Source organism: Electrona antarctica, assembly GCF_951216825.1.
Source record: "Electrona antarctica genome assembly, chromosome: 17".
Classification (NCBI taxonomy): Eukaryota; Metazoa; Chordata; class Actinopteri; order Myctophiformes; family Myctophidae; genus Electrona; species Electrona antarctica.
The window spans coordinates 23837439-23852245 of record NC_136798.1 but is presented as its reverse complement, the minus strand read 5'-3'; the positions used below and the strand labels follow the sequence as shown (position 1 = coordinate 23852245).

General features: G+C 40.8%; 1 protein-coding gene across 1 annotated transcript in view; it reads right to left on the bottom strand.

Annotated features, from left to right (window-relative positions):
- Nucleotides 1-14586, bottom strand: part of LOC306941036 (phospholipase B1, membrane-associated-like) — a gene marked incomplete at both ends in the record, with an annotated part of 33416 nt that extends 18830 nt beyond the window's left edge. Inside the window, 14 exons of the mRNA XM_079526340.1 lie at nucleotides 2163-2239; nucleotides 2508-2566; nucleotides 3036-3096; nucleotides 3224-3298; nucleotides 3960-4034; nucleotides 6003-6110; nucleotides 6575-6650; nucleotides 6872-6930; nucleotides 7019-7084; nucleotides 7470-7550; nucleotides 9024-9042; nucleotides 9147-9207; nucleotides 10328-10381; nucleotides 14565-14586. Of these exons, the coding sequence (XP_079382466.1) occupies nucleotides 2163-2239; nucleotides 2508-2566; nucleotides 3036-3096; nucleotides 3224-3298; nucleotides 3960-4034; nucleotides 6003-6110; nucleotides 6575-6650; nucleotides 6872-6930; nucleotides 7019-7084; nucleotides 7470-7550; nucleotides 9024-9042; nucleotides 9147-9207; nucleotides 10328-10381; nucleotides 14565-14586 (893 nt within the window). The remainder of the gene's footprint in view (nucleotides 1-2162; nucleotides 2240-2507; nucleotides 2567-3035; nucleotides 3097-3223; nucleotides 3299-3959; nucleotides 4035-6002; nucleotides 6111-6574; nucleotides 6651-6871; nucleotides 6931-7018; nucleotides 7085-7469; nucleotides 7551-9023; nucleotides 9043-9146; nucleotides 9208-10327; nucleotides 10382-14564) is intronic.
- Nucleotides 14587-14807: the final 221 nt, after the last annotated feature.

The window sequence follows — 14807 nt, the reverse complement described above, 5'->3', positions numbered from 1 at the left end:
TAGCCCCTCATATGTCCAGCTTTGTGTGTTTGTGTGTACCCCATAGCAATGATTTGATTGGCTGAGCATAGAATGTAAGGATAAAAGTGGTGTAAGGTCTTATATAGACTGATCAACTGTGGTCTGACGTAATGTCTGACATAATTAAATCACACCCGTGTGAACTGTGACCATAGCAACCATGCTCATCTTTTGGTACGAACAGACACGTAAACTGTCTGTTCGTAATGAAATCACACCCGTGTGAACTGGGTGACCATAGCAACCATGCTCATTTTTTTTGGTACGGACAGACACGTAAACTAAAAATCACACCCGTGTGAACTGAGTGGTGTAAGCCTGTCTGACGTAATGAAATCATGTCTGACGTAATGAAATCACACCCGGGTGAACAGGGTGAACATAGCAACCATGCTCATTTTTTGAGCACAGACTAACAAAGCCAGTTGTAGGAGTGGTTTACACCACTCAAAACAAAGCCAGTTGTAGGAGTGGTTTACACCACTCAACAAAGCCAGTTGTAGGAGTGGTTTACACCACTCAAAAAGTGAGGACAGAAAAGTGAGGATGCCAAAAGTGATTGGCCGGAATGTGATGATCTATGATGATGTATAAGAGCACCCAGCTCATTTCACACAAGTGTGATTTTTATTATTCTACTTTTTGCTCTACTTTTTCCAGGTTTATTTATTTTATTTGCACAACAGGAATCAAATACATATAGGAAAGATGATAGAATATTGTTGTGAAACCTTGCCGTTTACATTCAATATAATTTGAATTTATTGTCTCCACCAGGCCGAAGGCATGGGGAGAGAGTATGTTTTGCACTCCGTCCGTGTGTCCGTCCGTCCTTCCGTCCGTCCGTCCGTTACCAGCTAATCTCCGGCACCGTTAACCCGGTCGATGCCAAACTTTGCACACACACTCCCTGGATGCCAACGATTAACCTCTGCCCCACATTTTCCAGAACGGCCTGTTATAGTGCCACCATGAGGCAGCTTTTCACATTTTTTACCTAAAACTGCACAGATCTGCGTGAAACGTTGCATGCACACTCCCTACAGGCCAAGGACAAACCTTTGACCTGCATTTTCCGCATCTGCCTTTTATAGCGCCACCAGGAGGCCGACTTTTGTAAAACACATTTTTTTATATTACTCCTCCAGATTCTGTCCAAAAATCTCACAAATCGTTACACAGTATCTCTATAGTCATGTGCTCAAGTCGCATCTGTCTGATATTTCATATTCCATCCTAATTGGCTATAATTGGCTTTCAAAGTTTGCAAGATAGCCCCATTTTGAACAAAAGCCTCAAATCATGAATGCAGCGTGCAATTTACGTGAAATCTTTCACACATTTTCTTACTAGGCTGAGGAATATATCCCACCCTTTTCACATTGGCCTGTTATAGCACCACCAACAGGTTGATTTTTGCAAAACACATTTTTGGAACAAAATGCAAAATGCCTCAAATCATCCAATTGCCATCAAAGGCGTATGAAGAAATGGCACCCTTTTCACATTGGCCTATTATAGCGCCACCAGGAGGCCACAACCTGACCTGGCTTGGTGGAGACCTGTGCCCCGAGGGGCACTTTTTCTAGTTATCTATGATGTTATCCATTTTATCAAATATTTTTCCATTATTAATTTTTTTCCCCATTGTACTTATTTCATTTAATTTCGTTTCATTATATAGATATCCCACTGTTACGTTCTTAGCTTACGCATGTTTCATGATAACTTTTTATGTATGTGATGTATGTTCTTGCTTAATGTAAATCGCTCTGGATTAAGAGCGTCTGCTAAATGCCTAAATTGTAAATTGTATTTCCTCTCTTGGACAGCTCTTAATCTCTGTTACTGCTTATACATGTACAGTAGTTTGTATTGTAATTGAATAGCATCTGTCTGTCTGCTTTATTGTTGTTGGATGTCATCTTGTTTTCTTACAAACTCCTTTTAACCCTGTTTTGAAAATTGCTTTCTAGTTGTTTTTTCTAGTTGTTTATCTTCCTTATCTTTTGCCAAAATACAAACATGGTTCCAAAAAAACAATTACATAACAAGCAAGAACCAACAAATATTTTTGCTAAGCCAAAAGCAAAATGTACAAGTAACAAGGAAGGCATCCCCATCCTAGTACAGTACTGTACCTCCAGGACAATCCTCTATACTGGAGCAGCACAGCCAGTAAGTTGTTAGGGTTGTCTGTTCCAACTCCATTGCCTGCCTGCCAGTAAGAAAAGGTCATGTTACTGAAGGAAGATCCTTTCTGTGTCTTTGTTCTAACACACTGTAATATTAGTGCACTTTCAACCTGGCGTCCCTATTGGGCATGTCATTGTAGGCGAATACATTTCCAAAGACAAGAAAGAAAAATATTGAACGGAGCAGATGTAGTTCAAAACAGTTTGCATCGCAAGCTTGAAGATTGAATATTTTTGTTCTCTGTTGATTAAATATCAGGTAAAGCAGGTCGCAAATAATGTTGAACTTACTGTGAGAGAGTCTCCTATAGCACCCACTACTTTGATATCACCTGGCCTGAGGGTATGGACTGAAACAACACAGAGAACCTCAATGAGCAGGACAAATTGGTGGTACATTGATTCATGTACGTGCGTGCGTGCGTGCGTGCGTGCGTGTGTGTTAATCTTGTAAACCACTAGACCGATCAGTGCTGCCAGTAGACCACATACAGTATGTACATCCACAATTATTTTCACATATAAGTGAAAACAATTAGATAACAATTAAAATATTGAACTTTAATTTATAACGGAAGTCAATGGGACTCCGATCGGGCTGAAGCCTTGCCCATGTCTGGAGTCATACGTCATAGACAACTGACGTCAGACATTACCAAGATCCACAGCCATATGCCATGTGGATCCACATCATTTGATTACATGTTTGTGTGTGTGTATGAAACAAAGCAAAGTAACAATACAACCAAACAAACGGTCACTATGTTTGTGCATTAGGATCCATTAGGATCATTGTTATAGTTGGCACTAGACTCTTACCTGTGGTGGGTGGCGAGGGGGAGGGGCTGAGGTCCTCACAGGGCATGTCTGTGCCTGTAATCTGAAGGCACATGAAACGCACATCAACAACTGTCACAACAAGAACACAGACGAACAGCATCGCTAGGACCTCCATGTGGCTCTGTACCTTATGCTACTGTCAAAGAGATACTGTATGCTGTACTCACTGGGTGAAGCAGAGGAGACGCCTCACTGTGGCGATATGATGGAGAGTTCCCCTCTGTTCTGAGGAAGGGACGGTCCTGGAGAGGAGAGAGAGAGCATATTGTACAGTATGTGGAGGAGGGACATGAGAAAGACGGTTGAAAGTGAAACAATGCTTAATGTATGTGACACATTGTGAGTGAGCTTGTACACGCTGTTTGTATGCTGACTGTATGCGCAATATGATATGATATGAGATGCATGCTTGTTCCTGCTCATTCTGTTCTTCCATAATCTGCTAGGGACGTCATAGATCCACTGTTCTTACTGTATATATTTCTCTGTGTGTAATAAACTCTAGATTCTAGAAGTTATGTGTAATACATTGCTGTCTGCTGTGGTGGCATATGTTCTCCGCGCCTGCGACTCGATGGATTCTCACCCACCACCCCAAGGTTTAGATGGAGACTTCTAGAGGCCTTATAGAAGGTCACCCAAAATCACAACACAAGCTTTTTTTGTTATTTTTGAGTGGTGCAAACCACTCCAACAACCAGCTTTGTCTGTATGTTTGTGTACCTGTGTACGTGTCCGTGCACCTGTGTACGTGTCCGTGCACAGGTGAGCATGGTTGTATAAAATAGGGCTTTAAGTGGTTATACTTACAGTATGTAACTTATCGAACCATATAAGGGCCACAGACTGATGAAGTGGAACAAATCAAACTTGTATCAACAAGTAAGAGTTATGTCTTCTTACCTCACTAGGGCAAGGCACAGAAATGATCATTCCATTGCCCTCTGTGTTCTGTTGTTGGACACTTGCAGGCTGCAGCTGAGAAGACAGACAGTTCATTCAATCGCTTGCATCAACAAGTACTGTAGGAAGAACAATGACTGTGTGTGTGTGTGTGTGTGTGTGTGTGTGTGTGTGTGTGTGTGTGTGTGTGTGTGTGTGTGTGTGTGTGTGTGTGTGTGTGTGTGTGTGTGTGTGCGTGCGTGCGTGCGTGCGTGCGTGCGTGCGTGCGTGCGTGCGTGCGTGCGTGCGTGCGTGCGTGCGTGCGTGCGTGCGTGCGTGCGTGCGTGCGTGCGTGCGTGCGTGCGTGCGTGCGTGCGAAATCCTCAATGTTCATTTACTAACGAGAATGTCCAAATGTTGGTTCCATCTGTAATGTTTATTTTATGCCATCTAAAATCTAAATTGTCAACATCAACCAAAATTTAAACACTGTTTAACATCTGTTGTATGTTAGTAATTATATCAAGAGCTGAATGGAGATTAAAACATGTCTATGATGCTATTTCAGAAGAAGAAAAGCCATTCTATTGTTGTTTTTCAGTGTATTATTGAGTTTGCAGAGTAGATGACACGAATGCCAAAGAGATTGTTTCTGTTGTGTTTTGGTATGCCACCTTTTTTCTATATAAAGCAAAGCTTACGTTTCATATTTTGACGTCCTGTCAAGTCCTTTTGAAGGTGGTTAATCTAGATTTCATAGGTGAAAGTTCTCTGAGTTGCTCTGAGACATTAGGTTTCCAGCTTGATTCGCTGCGTTCTGTGATTTGTTTTGTCACTTTGTGTAGAGAAGTGACAAAACAAATCCCGGAACGCAGCGAATCAGGCTAGAAACCAGGCTACTGAGACATCCCTATACACTAAACCAGGCTACTGAGACATCCCTATACACTAAACCAGGCTACTGAGACATCCCTATAAACCAGGCTACTGAGACATCCCTATACTGTACATATCCACTTATATAAGTAGCCCCTTCACTTATACAGTACAAGCTGTCGCTTTACAAATCAATAAGGGACAATAAGGGTTTGTCAACCTCAACATCACTGTTGCGTGAATAAACCAAGTCTGCTAGGTTGTCATAGCAATTAACAAAATAGGAGAAAAGCAGGATGTATGATAATCCTTACCAGGTTAGCCCACATCTGTATAGTCAGTTCATCAGTGTGGCGTGATGCTTGAGACTCAGTGGGCACTCTCCCATGCTGTTGAAAGACATGAACAAAAATGTCTGTTCAAATCTTTTCTTCTTTTTTTATGATCTGTGTAATTTACATGTGTTAAATTAACACTGATGACTATACTGTGTACTGTACAACAAGGTAACCTAAGTAGAGCTGTGCATGCATACTGTAGTTTAGCTGCTTGGTTCATCGCCTTTCATTTTTATGGATATGAGTATTTGATAGCATGTTTGTTTTGATGTTTTCAGCACTGGATAACATTATTTGTATAGTCAGAGAGACATACTTCTATAACTCCAAATAGACAGACAGACAGACAGACAGACTAGAGTAGTTTCATTTTTGCATGGCAAATCATAACAACATAGCTCTTATGTATCTGTTATTTTCATGTAATGACAGACTAAGAATTTTTACACCACCATAGTAGGCGGCGGTGGCTCAGGGGTAGAGTGGCCGGTTGCCAGTTTGAACCCGGGCTCCCCCAGAGTTAGTGTCGAAGTGTCCAGTGTTCAAGACACTGAACCCCCAATTGCTCCTATTGTGCTGGTTGGTGCCTTGTATGGTTTCTGCCGCCATTGGTGTATGAATGTGTGTGTGAATGGGTGAATGTGATGCACAATCTATGTAAAGCGCCTTGGATAAAGGCGCTATATAAATGCACAATTTACCAATTAGGCTACATTGGCATTTGCCCTCCAAAACAGTTTTTTATTTTGTACAATATGCTGATTCCAAATTTGTGCATGAATAAGCACTGCACAGCACTGTAAAGTGAAAACAATACTGGGGCAGATGGGGTCAAATCTCAGTCACTCACAGCAAAGGAGGCAGGGTCTCTCATAAGGGGTGTGGTCTGCAGAAGGACAGTGAAGTCATTTCTGTCACCAAACCAACGTCTCTTTTCAAGGTGTTCGTCCAGAGCCTCCTGTTCAATGTAAAGATCACAATCGTGTGACGTTAGGGGTGCCTTTCATTGACCCACATGGCGTGACACAGACACCACGCGTGACGTCCTTTGCCTTTGACTTGGCCTTTAAGTTTGTTCGGAACAAAATTTGTCATAAAAAGTCATAGACATGACCCCACACATGACGTCACGGGCGGAAAACACACAAAGGCAGAGGTTGGAGGGGCTAGCACCCCTCAAAAACAGGTTTATGAACAGGAGCTTAATGTCCAGAACCGTTGCTTTTCATTATTATTTATAAATATTTTAGTGAAATAGTGAATCTACAAGATGACAATGTGTCCTACCACAACACGTTGTGAGCTTGTAGATCGTCTATTTTAACTATTAACTACTAACTACCCTTTATAATAAAAACATGAAATATGTAAGGAATTGTAACAAAGTTATGATGACATTGAGGGCAGTAGTGAGGGACACACCTGCAGGACTTCAGTGATCACGGCCCTCAGGAGTCGCACCTCTTGTTCACTCTTTGTTTCCATGCATGGACATTTCCTGCACAGTGAAATCCTTTGTTGTTAATTTTACTCTGAGATACAACTGGAAGCATAAGGGCCCTATTTTCCCCAGTGCCTTACCCCTTATGCCTAAATGTCTTTGCCTATTTTCCCACGAATAATTACAGTATATGCAATAAATGAACCCTGGTGTGTGACAGGATGTGAAAATAAGCTGCTTTATCATTACTACGTATACGGACAATCAAATTAAGTCACCTGTTCTGGTGAGCGTACTCTCCGTCCCACAGGGTAACACTAATAATGGTCCTCTTCAGCTGCGAAGGCAACAGACACAGTGGTCAGTAAGTAGCAAAAGTGTGAAGAATGGTAACAACATGGAAGAAGAAAAATACAAAAAAAAACCTGAGAGTGCAGGAGCTGCAGAGTAGCATCCACCTGCTCCACTGTGGCTCTGATAGAAGACCTGACCTGCACACAACACGCAGTCGCACACACACACACACACACACACACACACACACACACACACACACACACACACACAACCTAGCTGCGTCGGAGATCACGTCTAGCATGCTCAGATTCAGGTTTAAACTCATTCAATCTGGAGATGGTTGTCTGTGTATGTCTGTCCTCCCATCTGGTTTGTTTTGTTCTTTTGTGTTCTTATGTAAGAGGAGGATGTACACCGGGCACTACTACAAAGGTTGAGATTGCTGTAGAACCACGTCAAACTAAGACAGGTATGCTTCATGCTAATTACCCTGACCAACCCCAGCTGACAAAAGGTTGAATAACGTATCTTTGCACAATAATCACAAGACGTAAGAAAATAATGCTCCGTATCTCCTACCTGTTGTTCCTCACAGGCACAGAGCTGATACACCTGAACCACAAGGAGCACCAGCTTCCAGTCTCTGTCTTCATCAATGGCCTGCATGAGACAGATACAGTCACATACTATGACTAAACCCTTTTATTTGTGTGTGTGTGTGTGTGTGTGTGTGTGTGTGTGTGTGTGTGTGTGTGTGTGTGTGTGCGTGCGTGCGTGCGTGCACCTGCGTGCGTGCACCTGCGTGCGTGCGTGCGTGCGTGCGTGCGTGCGTGCGTGCGTGCGTGCGTGCGTGCGTGCGTTTGGTTAATTCCTCCTTAAATTGCATATCCTCAGGTGACATCAGGGATCTAAAAGGGACAAGGACTGGGCGTATCGGTCGGATCGGGCCAAATTGTGGCCCAAACCTCTAAACTAAACCAACTTGAATAAGTCAGGTTATCTCTTTAAATAGGAATTCAGCCACTTAAATACCTGATTGTTCCGCAGAGAGAATGACAACTCATCTGCCTGTTCCTGCAGGTTCCTATAAATAGAGTGATATTATTGATCCTGTCAAACTCCATTTGTCAGTAACCATGAATAATGACAAGCATATCTCATTTATTAGAATATGTTGTAAACACCTGTACCTGTGTTGAACAAATTGAGGTGAGTACAGGCTTGTTTGGTCCAAGATGAGAGCAGGGTTGAACAAGGTCATCATCTCTGACAGAGGGAGAAGATTTCTTTTTTCAACTCCAGGATTTATTTGCCCACAATGTAGGCCTATTCACAGACTTGACATACAGTCCATGATAGACATAAGCTATCGCTACAAAGAAAGTTGGCAGCAGACTTGCGTCGGGAGCTATTAGGGTTCATTATACCTTATTATCAAGGCTGTCTGAGATATTATCAATGTTGTAAAACGATACCATACAGTAGTCTAAAGCAGCTAGTATCAGCCTCTAAGTGAGCAGAAAAGTAAAGATAGAAATGCCTCCTCCCCAGCGACTATAGTCCCGGGAAAGACGCGCTGTGATTGGCCAGTATAGTCACTTAGATTGGCTGCGTGCCGTGCCTCCGCCATATTGAACGCCAATATGGCGGCCTCCATAAGATACATGTCGCTCCAATGAACTGCAGCGGCGAATGATCTATGTTTTTTAAATCTGTGAAGGCCAGGTTCAGGTGGAAGGTGCTCAGGTGAAAACCATGGGTATACTTAATTAACTGGTGGGGGTGTCCACATAAAACAAAAAGCCACTTGTACAATATCTTATTTGTCGCCTCAATGGCTATTTATTGTGGTTGCGTAGTTATTTTAATAACTTATTAAATTATTTATTTATATTCCATATAAACTTTTGAGGGTCCCTGTGACGTCACGTGGGTCAATACATCATCATCATACTGTACTGTGTCCCAGAATTGTTCTACCATCTACCATTAATAATAATAATTATTTTAATGTAACACAGCTCATACTGTATGTATTATAGGATATCGACAACATGGATGAATGTTTTAGCACACTGTATGTTCTGTAAATGACAAAAATAAGTTTGGGGCATTACCATGGAGTCTCCATACCACTTTGGACAGCTCTGTGCTGCAGGGGAAAACAAGGTCATGGTTTTAACAAATCGTTATAGGCTTAATTTGTAGACAGGCTGTAGACAGAAATATTGACTCTTAATTTGGCCCTTTGCTCACCTGTGCATATCAAGTCCGATGGTGGAAAGTACAGCCACATCTGAAGGCTTCACACTATCAACTAGAGAGAAACCAAATGATGGAGTTTGATTTGGCCTATCTTACTTCAATGGCAATACTGAGAACAGTATGGGACAAAAATAGTAAGATAAAACACGATACACAAATACACCCAAGACTCCCGTATAATATAAAATAGATTTGATCTCTTGTTTTCTGGAGAGTACGTTCACATTTAGCATACTTTACCTACTTTATTTGTTTATTTAGACGGGACAATGCATATTAATGGACATTACATAAATGCAATGTAAATACACCAGATTTAGCAAATTATAATTTTCATCCGCAGTCCGAACATAAAAACTTAAAACAAAACAAGCAAATAGTACCTTACATTAGGAAACAAATAATTTATTTTAAAAACATATATACACAAGGAAAGTACAAAGGTGTAAAGTGCATGTATATAATTTAGCAGCGTTTTTTAAGGGCGATACGGATACGGATTTGTAACTGACAGTAAATTCAAGTTAAGTTCACATAGGCCTTTAAGTGAACTCAAAGGATGGCTCTCCATATCAGTAAAAGAGCAGTGATAGTGACACGGAGACAAAGCCCAGGCTTATATTGATGTTATTATCAGTTTGTTCTGCTGATAAATGATGAAAAAAAGGGACATTCCGCACACTGTCTTCACTTAGAGAAAAAACTATATTGTTTACGTACAACGTACGTTTGGGTCCAACTGACCTTCATCAGGTATCCCTGTAAGTGAAGATAGTGTATCCATTTGTCATGTCTTGTGCATTGGCTGCCTGCTCACGCACCTGTCCCAGTAAGTGTGTATTTAACAAACTGCTGATAAAGTTCCCATAAAATCACATTTGGCTATTTTTTAAGATTTTTATATTTATTGCATATTAGACATTTGAGAAAGAGATTAAATTTGAAGGATATTGCATATTCAAACTCTCTAAATCACTGGTATTTCTATACTCAAAACTCATAGGCGTCTTGCTCTTCAATCTTTATAGAACTCAGTGCTGTTTATTTATCCATTTGTAACTTTGAGAGTGCACAAATCTAACCCAAACGTGGTGACCTACGCACACTTTCAGAGTTAAATGAGCACTGAGGATTACTGTGCAGACATCTGCTCTGCTGTCCATGTCACATACCAGTAGAAGGAGGAGGCTGGGACGGGTACATCTGGGAACATGGAAAAGCAGTTCCTGGGAACACATTGAGATGAGAAACAGGGAAATATTATAATATAAATGTGTGCAACTTTATATTGATATGAACCTCATACGCCAATTATAAGCATCATGAAATTCTGCATGGTTGCTACAAAAGGATGAAAGTGGCGTTTTGACCAAAAAATATTAAATTAAAATTATTATTTCTATGGGTTGCGTTGCACAATGTTTGCCCCAGAATTGGGACACTAGGGTTCAAATGATTAAATTACGATCACAGCTAGCTCAGCCAAAAACACTTTGACCAAGATAGCAAAATGTGAATTCCACTCCACTCACAACACTGCACTCACAAACAGCAGTCATGTTCCACATTGTAAGACCTTTCATGAATAAACTGACTCATTGAACACAGAATGACACAAACATGAAAGTGCAGAAACCGTAGATAGGCCTACCTGGTGTCCATGTGAGCCCCAACAGTACAATTATTACCAACAGTGGAAGCATCCTTAGAGTAGAGGCGTGTTGGAGCTTGTCTCCGTGAATCTTTTTTTACTTTCTTTTTTCTCTGTCGCCTTTCCCAACTCCCCTAACCTTTGTGTGATTAGCAGTACACCTGTCTCAGGTATAACAATATGTCATAAACTCGCACGAGGGGCAGGGACTGGCCTCCCGCTCAAAGGGCACGACCATGACACTTGTGGGTTATAATTCCACACAGATAGGCTCAAATGGACACTTTTAGTCATATTGATGAAAGACAGAACGTGCATTTGAATTTAATTAACAGTACAAATATAAAACTATATAAGTCAATCAACACTACAGTTGTGCTTTTATCCCTGATTATTAAATTAGCTTTTTTTATGTGTTGAAGAAACTTTATGCTTTACATTATGCTATAATGTTATTCAAATGGTTTTATCAAGTCTCCTAGAATTACAAGGGGAAGCAAGTTCATTATTACATCATTTAATTTAGATAATTGAGAAATTAGGGTAAGTAATCATTGATCATTATCTACTCTGGGCTAAGATAAGGCATAGCAGCTAAGCTGTTTATGAGCGCGTTTAACATTTCCCGGTGTTCTTCCGTTTTTAGTTTGACTTTGAACCAAGGTGAATAGAGTGCAAGCAGAGTGTAAGGTTTAGGCCCAATGTGAATCAGTGGATATGGCTGCAACAGCAACTATCAATTATTTTCCTAAAGATTATTCTATTACTTTTTCTATTCTTTATTTTTTAGCATAGCCGGTTGCTTTTTCACGCCTTTTTATCGCCAATGTAGTCGTTATACCAATGAATACCTCCCCACACACATTTCTGTGTTGTTGTCACAAGCTGTTGTATCGTACTGACTCATGTATAGGGCCTTTGTATAGGGCCTTCGTCCTACCCCCCATAATGTGTCACATCATGATGCATTGTGGGCTTGCATGTAGATCTGCTGTTTTCAAATGGCCAAAATAGAGGCCTGAAGTGCCTTATGTATGTTTTGTAATAATCTAAATCTTCAAAGTAACTATAGTAACTATAAAGTGTTCAAATAGTAGTGGAGAATAAAGATAATGTAGTGGAGTAAAAGTGTACATTTTGGACCTGAAATGTAGTGGAGTAGAAGTAAAATAATTGGAAATTGGAAATACTCAAGTAAAGTCCAGATACTTCAAAATTGTACTTAACTACAGTACTTAAGTAAATCTACTTAGTTACTTTCCACCACTGCTAGTGCAGCAATGGAGATGGCCCTCCCTGCCGCCCTAGTCTCTGCAGTGGTGGGGAGGAACTAGTCTGTCATTTTTTTATATAATTTTATTGCTCTTAGATTATAAAAAAAACATGTACATGAAACCATTTTTTTATGGAGTGTCATCAGAACAAACTGACTGAAGAAACATGCCTTTTGTTATCGCATAACACAGTGACACTGTTGATTATGTATCTTTATCTCCTGATTAGAGAGGTGAGGTGACGGCCACAAGGAAGGAGGTCAGGAGGAAATAGAAGCCAATCGACTGAATGAACCAGTTTTAACCGTGTGGACATTTTTTTTTTTTTTTTATAATGTTTTATTGGGTTTTTTTCAATTTTTAAAATACAAGGAACATACAAAAAAAAAACAGCAACAACATCCAACATTAACGCATATACCCACCCAGCCAACCACCCACCCACCCGCTAGCCCTGAGGGGAGAATAGACTTGTAGAAAAATGTACGATAATAAACAATACTTACAAAAAAGAATTAGGAAAGAAACTTGTAGGCAAGAAATGACCATATAAAAGAAGCTAAAGAAGAGAGAGGGAAATTCATCAATTGCAGTTAAAGAATTAATATATAAAAGAAAATGGTCCCAGTTATTCAATGAGCCTCTAGTTGAGAATTTGGTGAATAAAGGATGACAGGTCTTTTAGCCAGGATGTCGTGGCAGGGGGGGTAGGATTTTTCCAGTGAAGCAAAATGCGGCGAAGGCACCTGAATCTGCCTGACACCTACTGAATCTGCCCACCACAGGAGACACACCGAAAATAGCAACTAGGGGACACGGAGGCACAGGCACAGCTAAAGACTGCGGAGAGAGTATCAAAAATGTGTTTCCAAAAATGGACAAGTTTTGGGCAGGAGTAAAAAGTGTGTGTATGGTCTGCAGGTGAGTAAAGACCACTTTGAATTGGATAAGACACATACGGGCACATAAACAAGACGAGTTTATTCTAGATAGCGCTTCCTTCCACAAATCCTCGGGTAGCTCCGTCCCAAGTTCCCTCTCCCATGTATACCTCACCCTAGAGAGTGTGGTTAATTTAGAAGAGATAAGAGCATTATAAATGCAGGAGAAGTTATTCAGGGAGTCTGAGGGGACATTATTTTTAGTCATATAAATTAGGAATAATGTTAATTTGAAATAGCCTCTTCTCCTTTCAGAACCAACAATCCCTGGCGTTCTCATGGTTTAATAATTTAAATGCATTCTAACCACTTGAAACCTAGCATAATTTTACAGGTAAGGCCGCTTTGCCTTTGTTGTTGTACATTTTTGGAGGGCACAAAGGTCAAATGCCTTGATATTAAGTACACAGATATAATTAATCTAATACCTGTTTGTTTCCCCAATTGATTTATTTACAAATTACTAATACTACTAGAACATACCCAGGGATGTGCTCTCGCAAACCATGTGCATGACTTTAGTTGGGACTCCAGAACTGCCAACAGTGTAAAAGTCCCAGTCCACCGACTGGTCATGTCAGTTTCTTCTGATTAAGCTTCTGTGCTTGACCACACACCCCTAGATATTGGTGCAAGTCTACAATGCTAGACTATGTGTGCCCAGTCATGGATCTGCATATTTCCAATCAAAAAGTATTCTATAACTTTGCATCATAGAGCCAGTTCTGTTTCTTTCAGCATGCTAGGTAGTTAAAGGTATACTCACATAATATAGATGATTTCATGGCCACTCCTGAGTCAAACGTCCATAAACGTGCTGCACAGGACTAAGCCACTGAGTCACTTGACCCTTGAAAATAGGAATTGGAGGGAGTTGTAAATGTTGTAAATTGTGTATTTTTAAAAATTAAAAATTAAATAAAATAAAATAAAAATCACACCCGTGTGAAGTGAGGGGCGCGCTCTTATCATCATACATCATCATGCATCATATCATTCTGGCCAATCAAAATTTGCGTCCTCACCTTCATCTTCAATGTTTGTGCATGTTTACACAATGTTTCTGTTTAAACAAACACAAACACTCAAAGCTGGCCATTCATTGTCAATGGTATTCAATGTTTGTGTTAACACAATGTTTGTGGGTGCACAAACCCTCAAAGCTGGACATACTGTAGGAGGGGCTAGCGCAGCTCAAAAATAAAATGGGGATGGGGAAACAGGGGAACAAAACACAGTGGTGTCTAAAATCTTCATTGTGTCACACTCTTGCAGTTAGCCCTGCACATGACTGTCGTGAAGTACGAGCGTCATGTGAACCATGGCTAGCTCTGAGTGTGTCATGCCCGGGTCGCCTCCCTGACTTTTCCCATCTGTTGTCTCCTCTCCCCTGTACTGCTTTGAGAGACTGTTCCACCTGAGAGTGCAGTGGGCTGTTGGACTAATGAGTGACATTGCTAATAACCTTTGTTAACCTTTTCTGAAGTAAAGTGCTTTCTGTTACTTCTGGTGTTATGGCTCTCTGCATTTTGATGCCACTTACGTTCCGGGTTGGCAATCATCATCATGACACATTGACAAGAAAAAAAACAGAGGAGAAAATGGTCAACTGGGACGGTGGGGCATCAGAGCATGTACACTTTTTTTTGAGGGACAGAAGGCCAAACCGAAGTGCAACTGGCCTCCATTTCCTGCTCTGGTCCAGTCAATTGAGGTTTGTTTTGGCCCCTCCTATGTCCAGCTTTGAGGGTGTATGTATAAACACAAACATTGTCCTAACACAAAC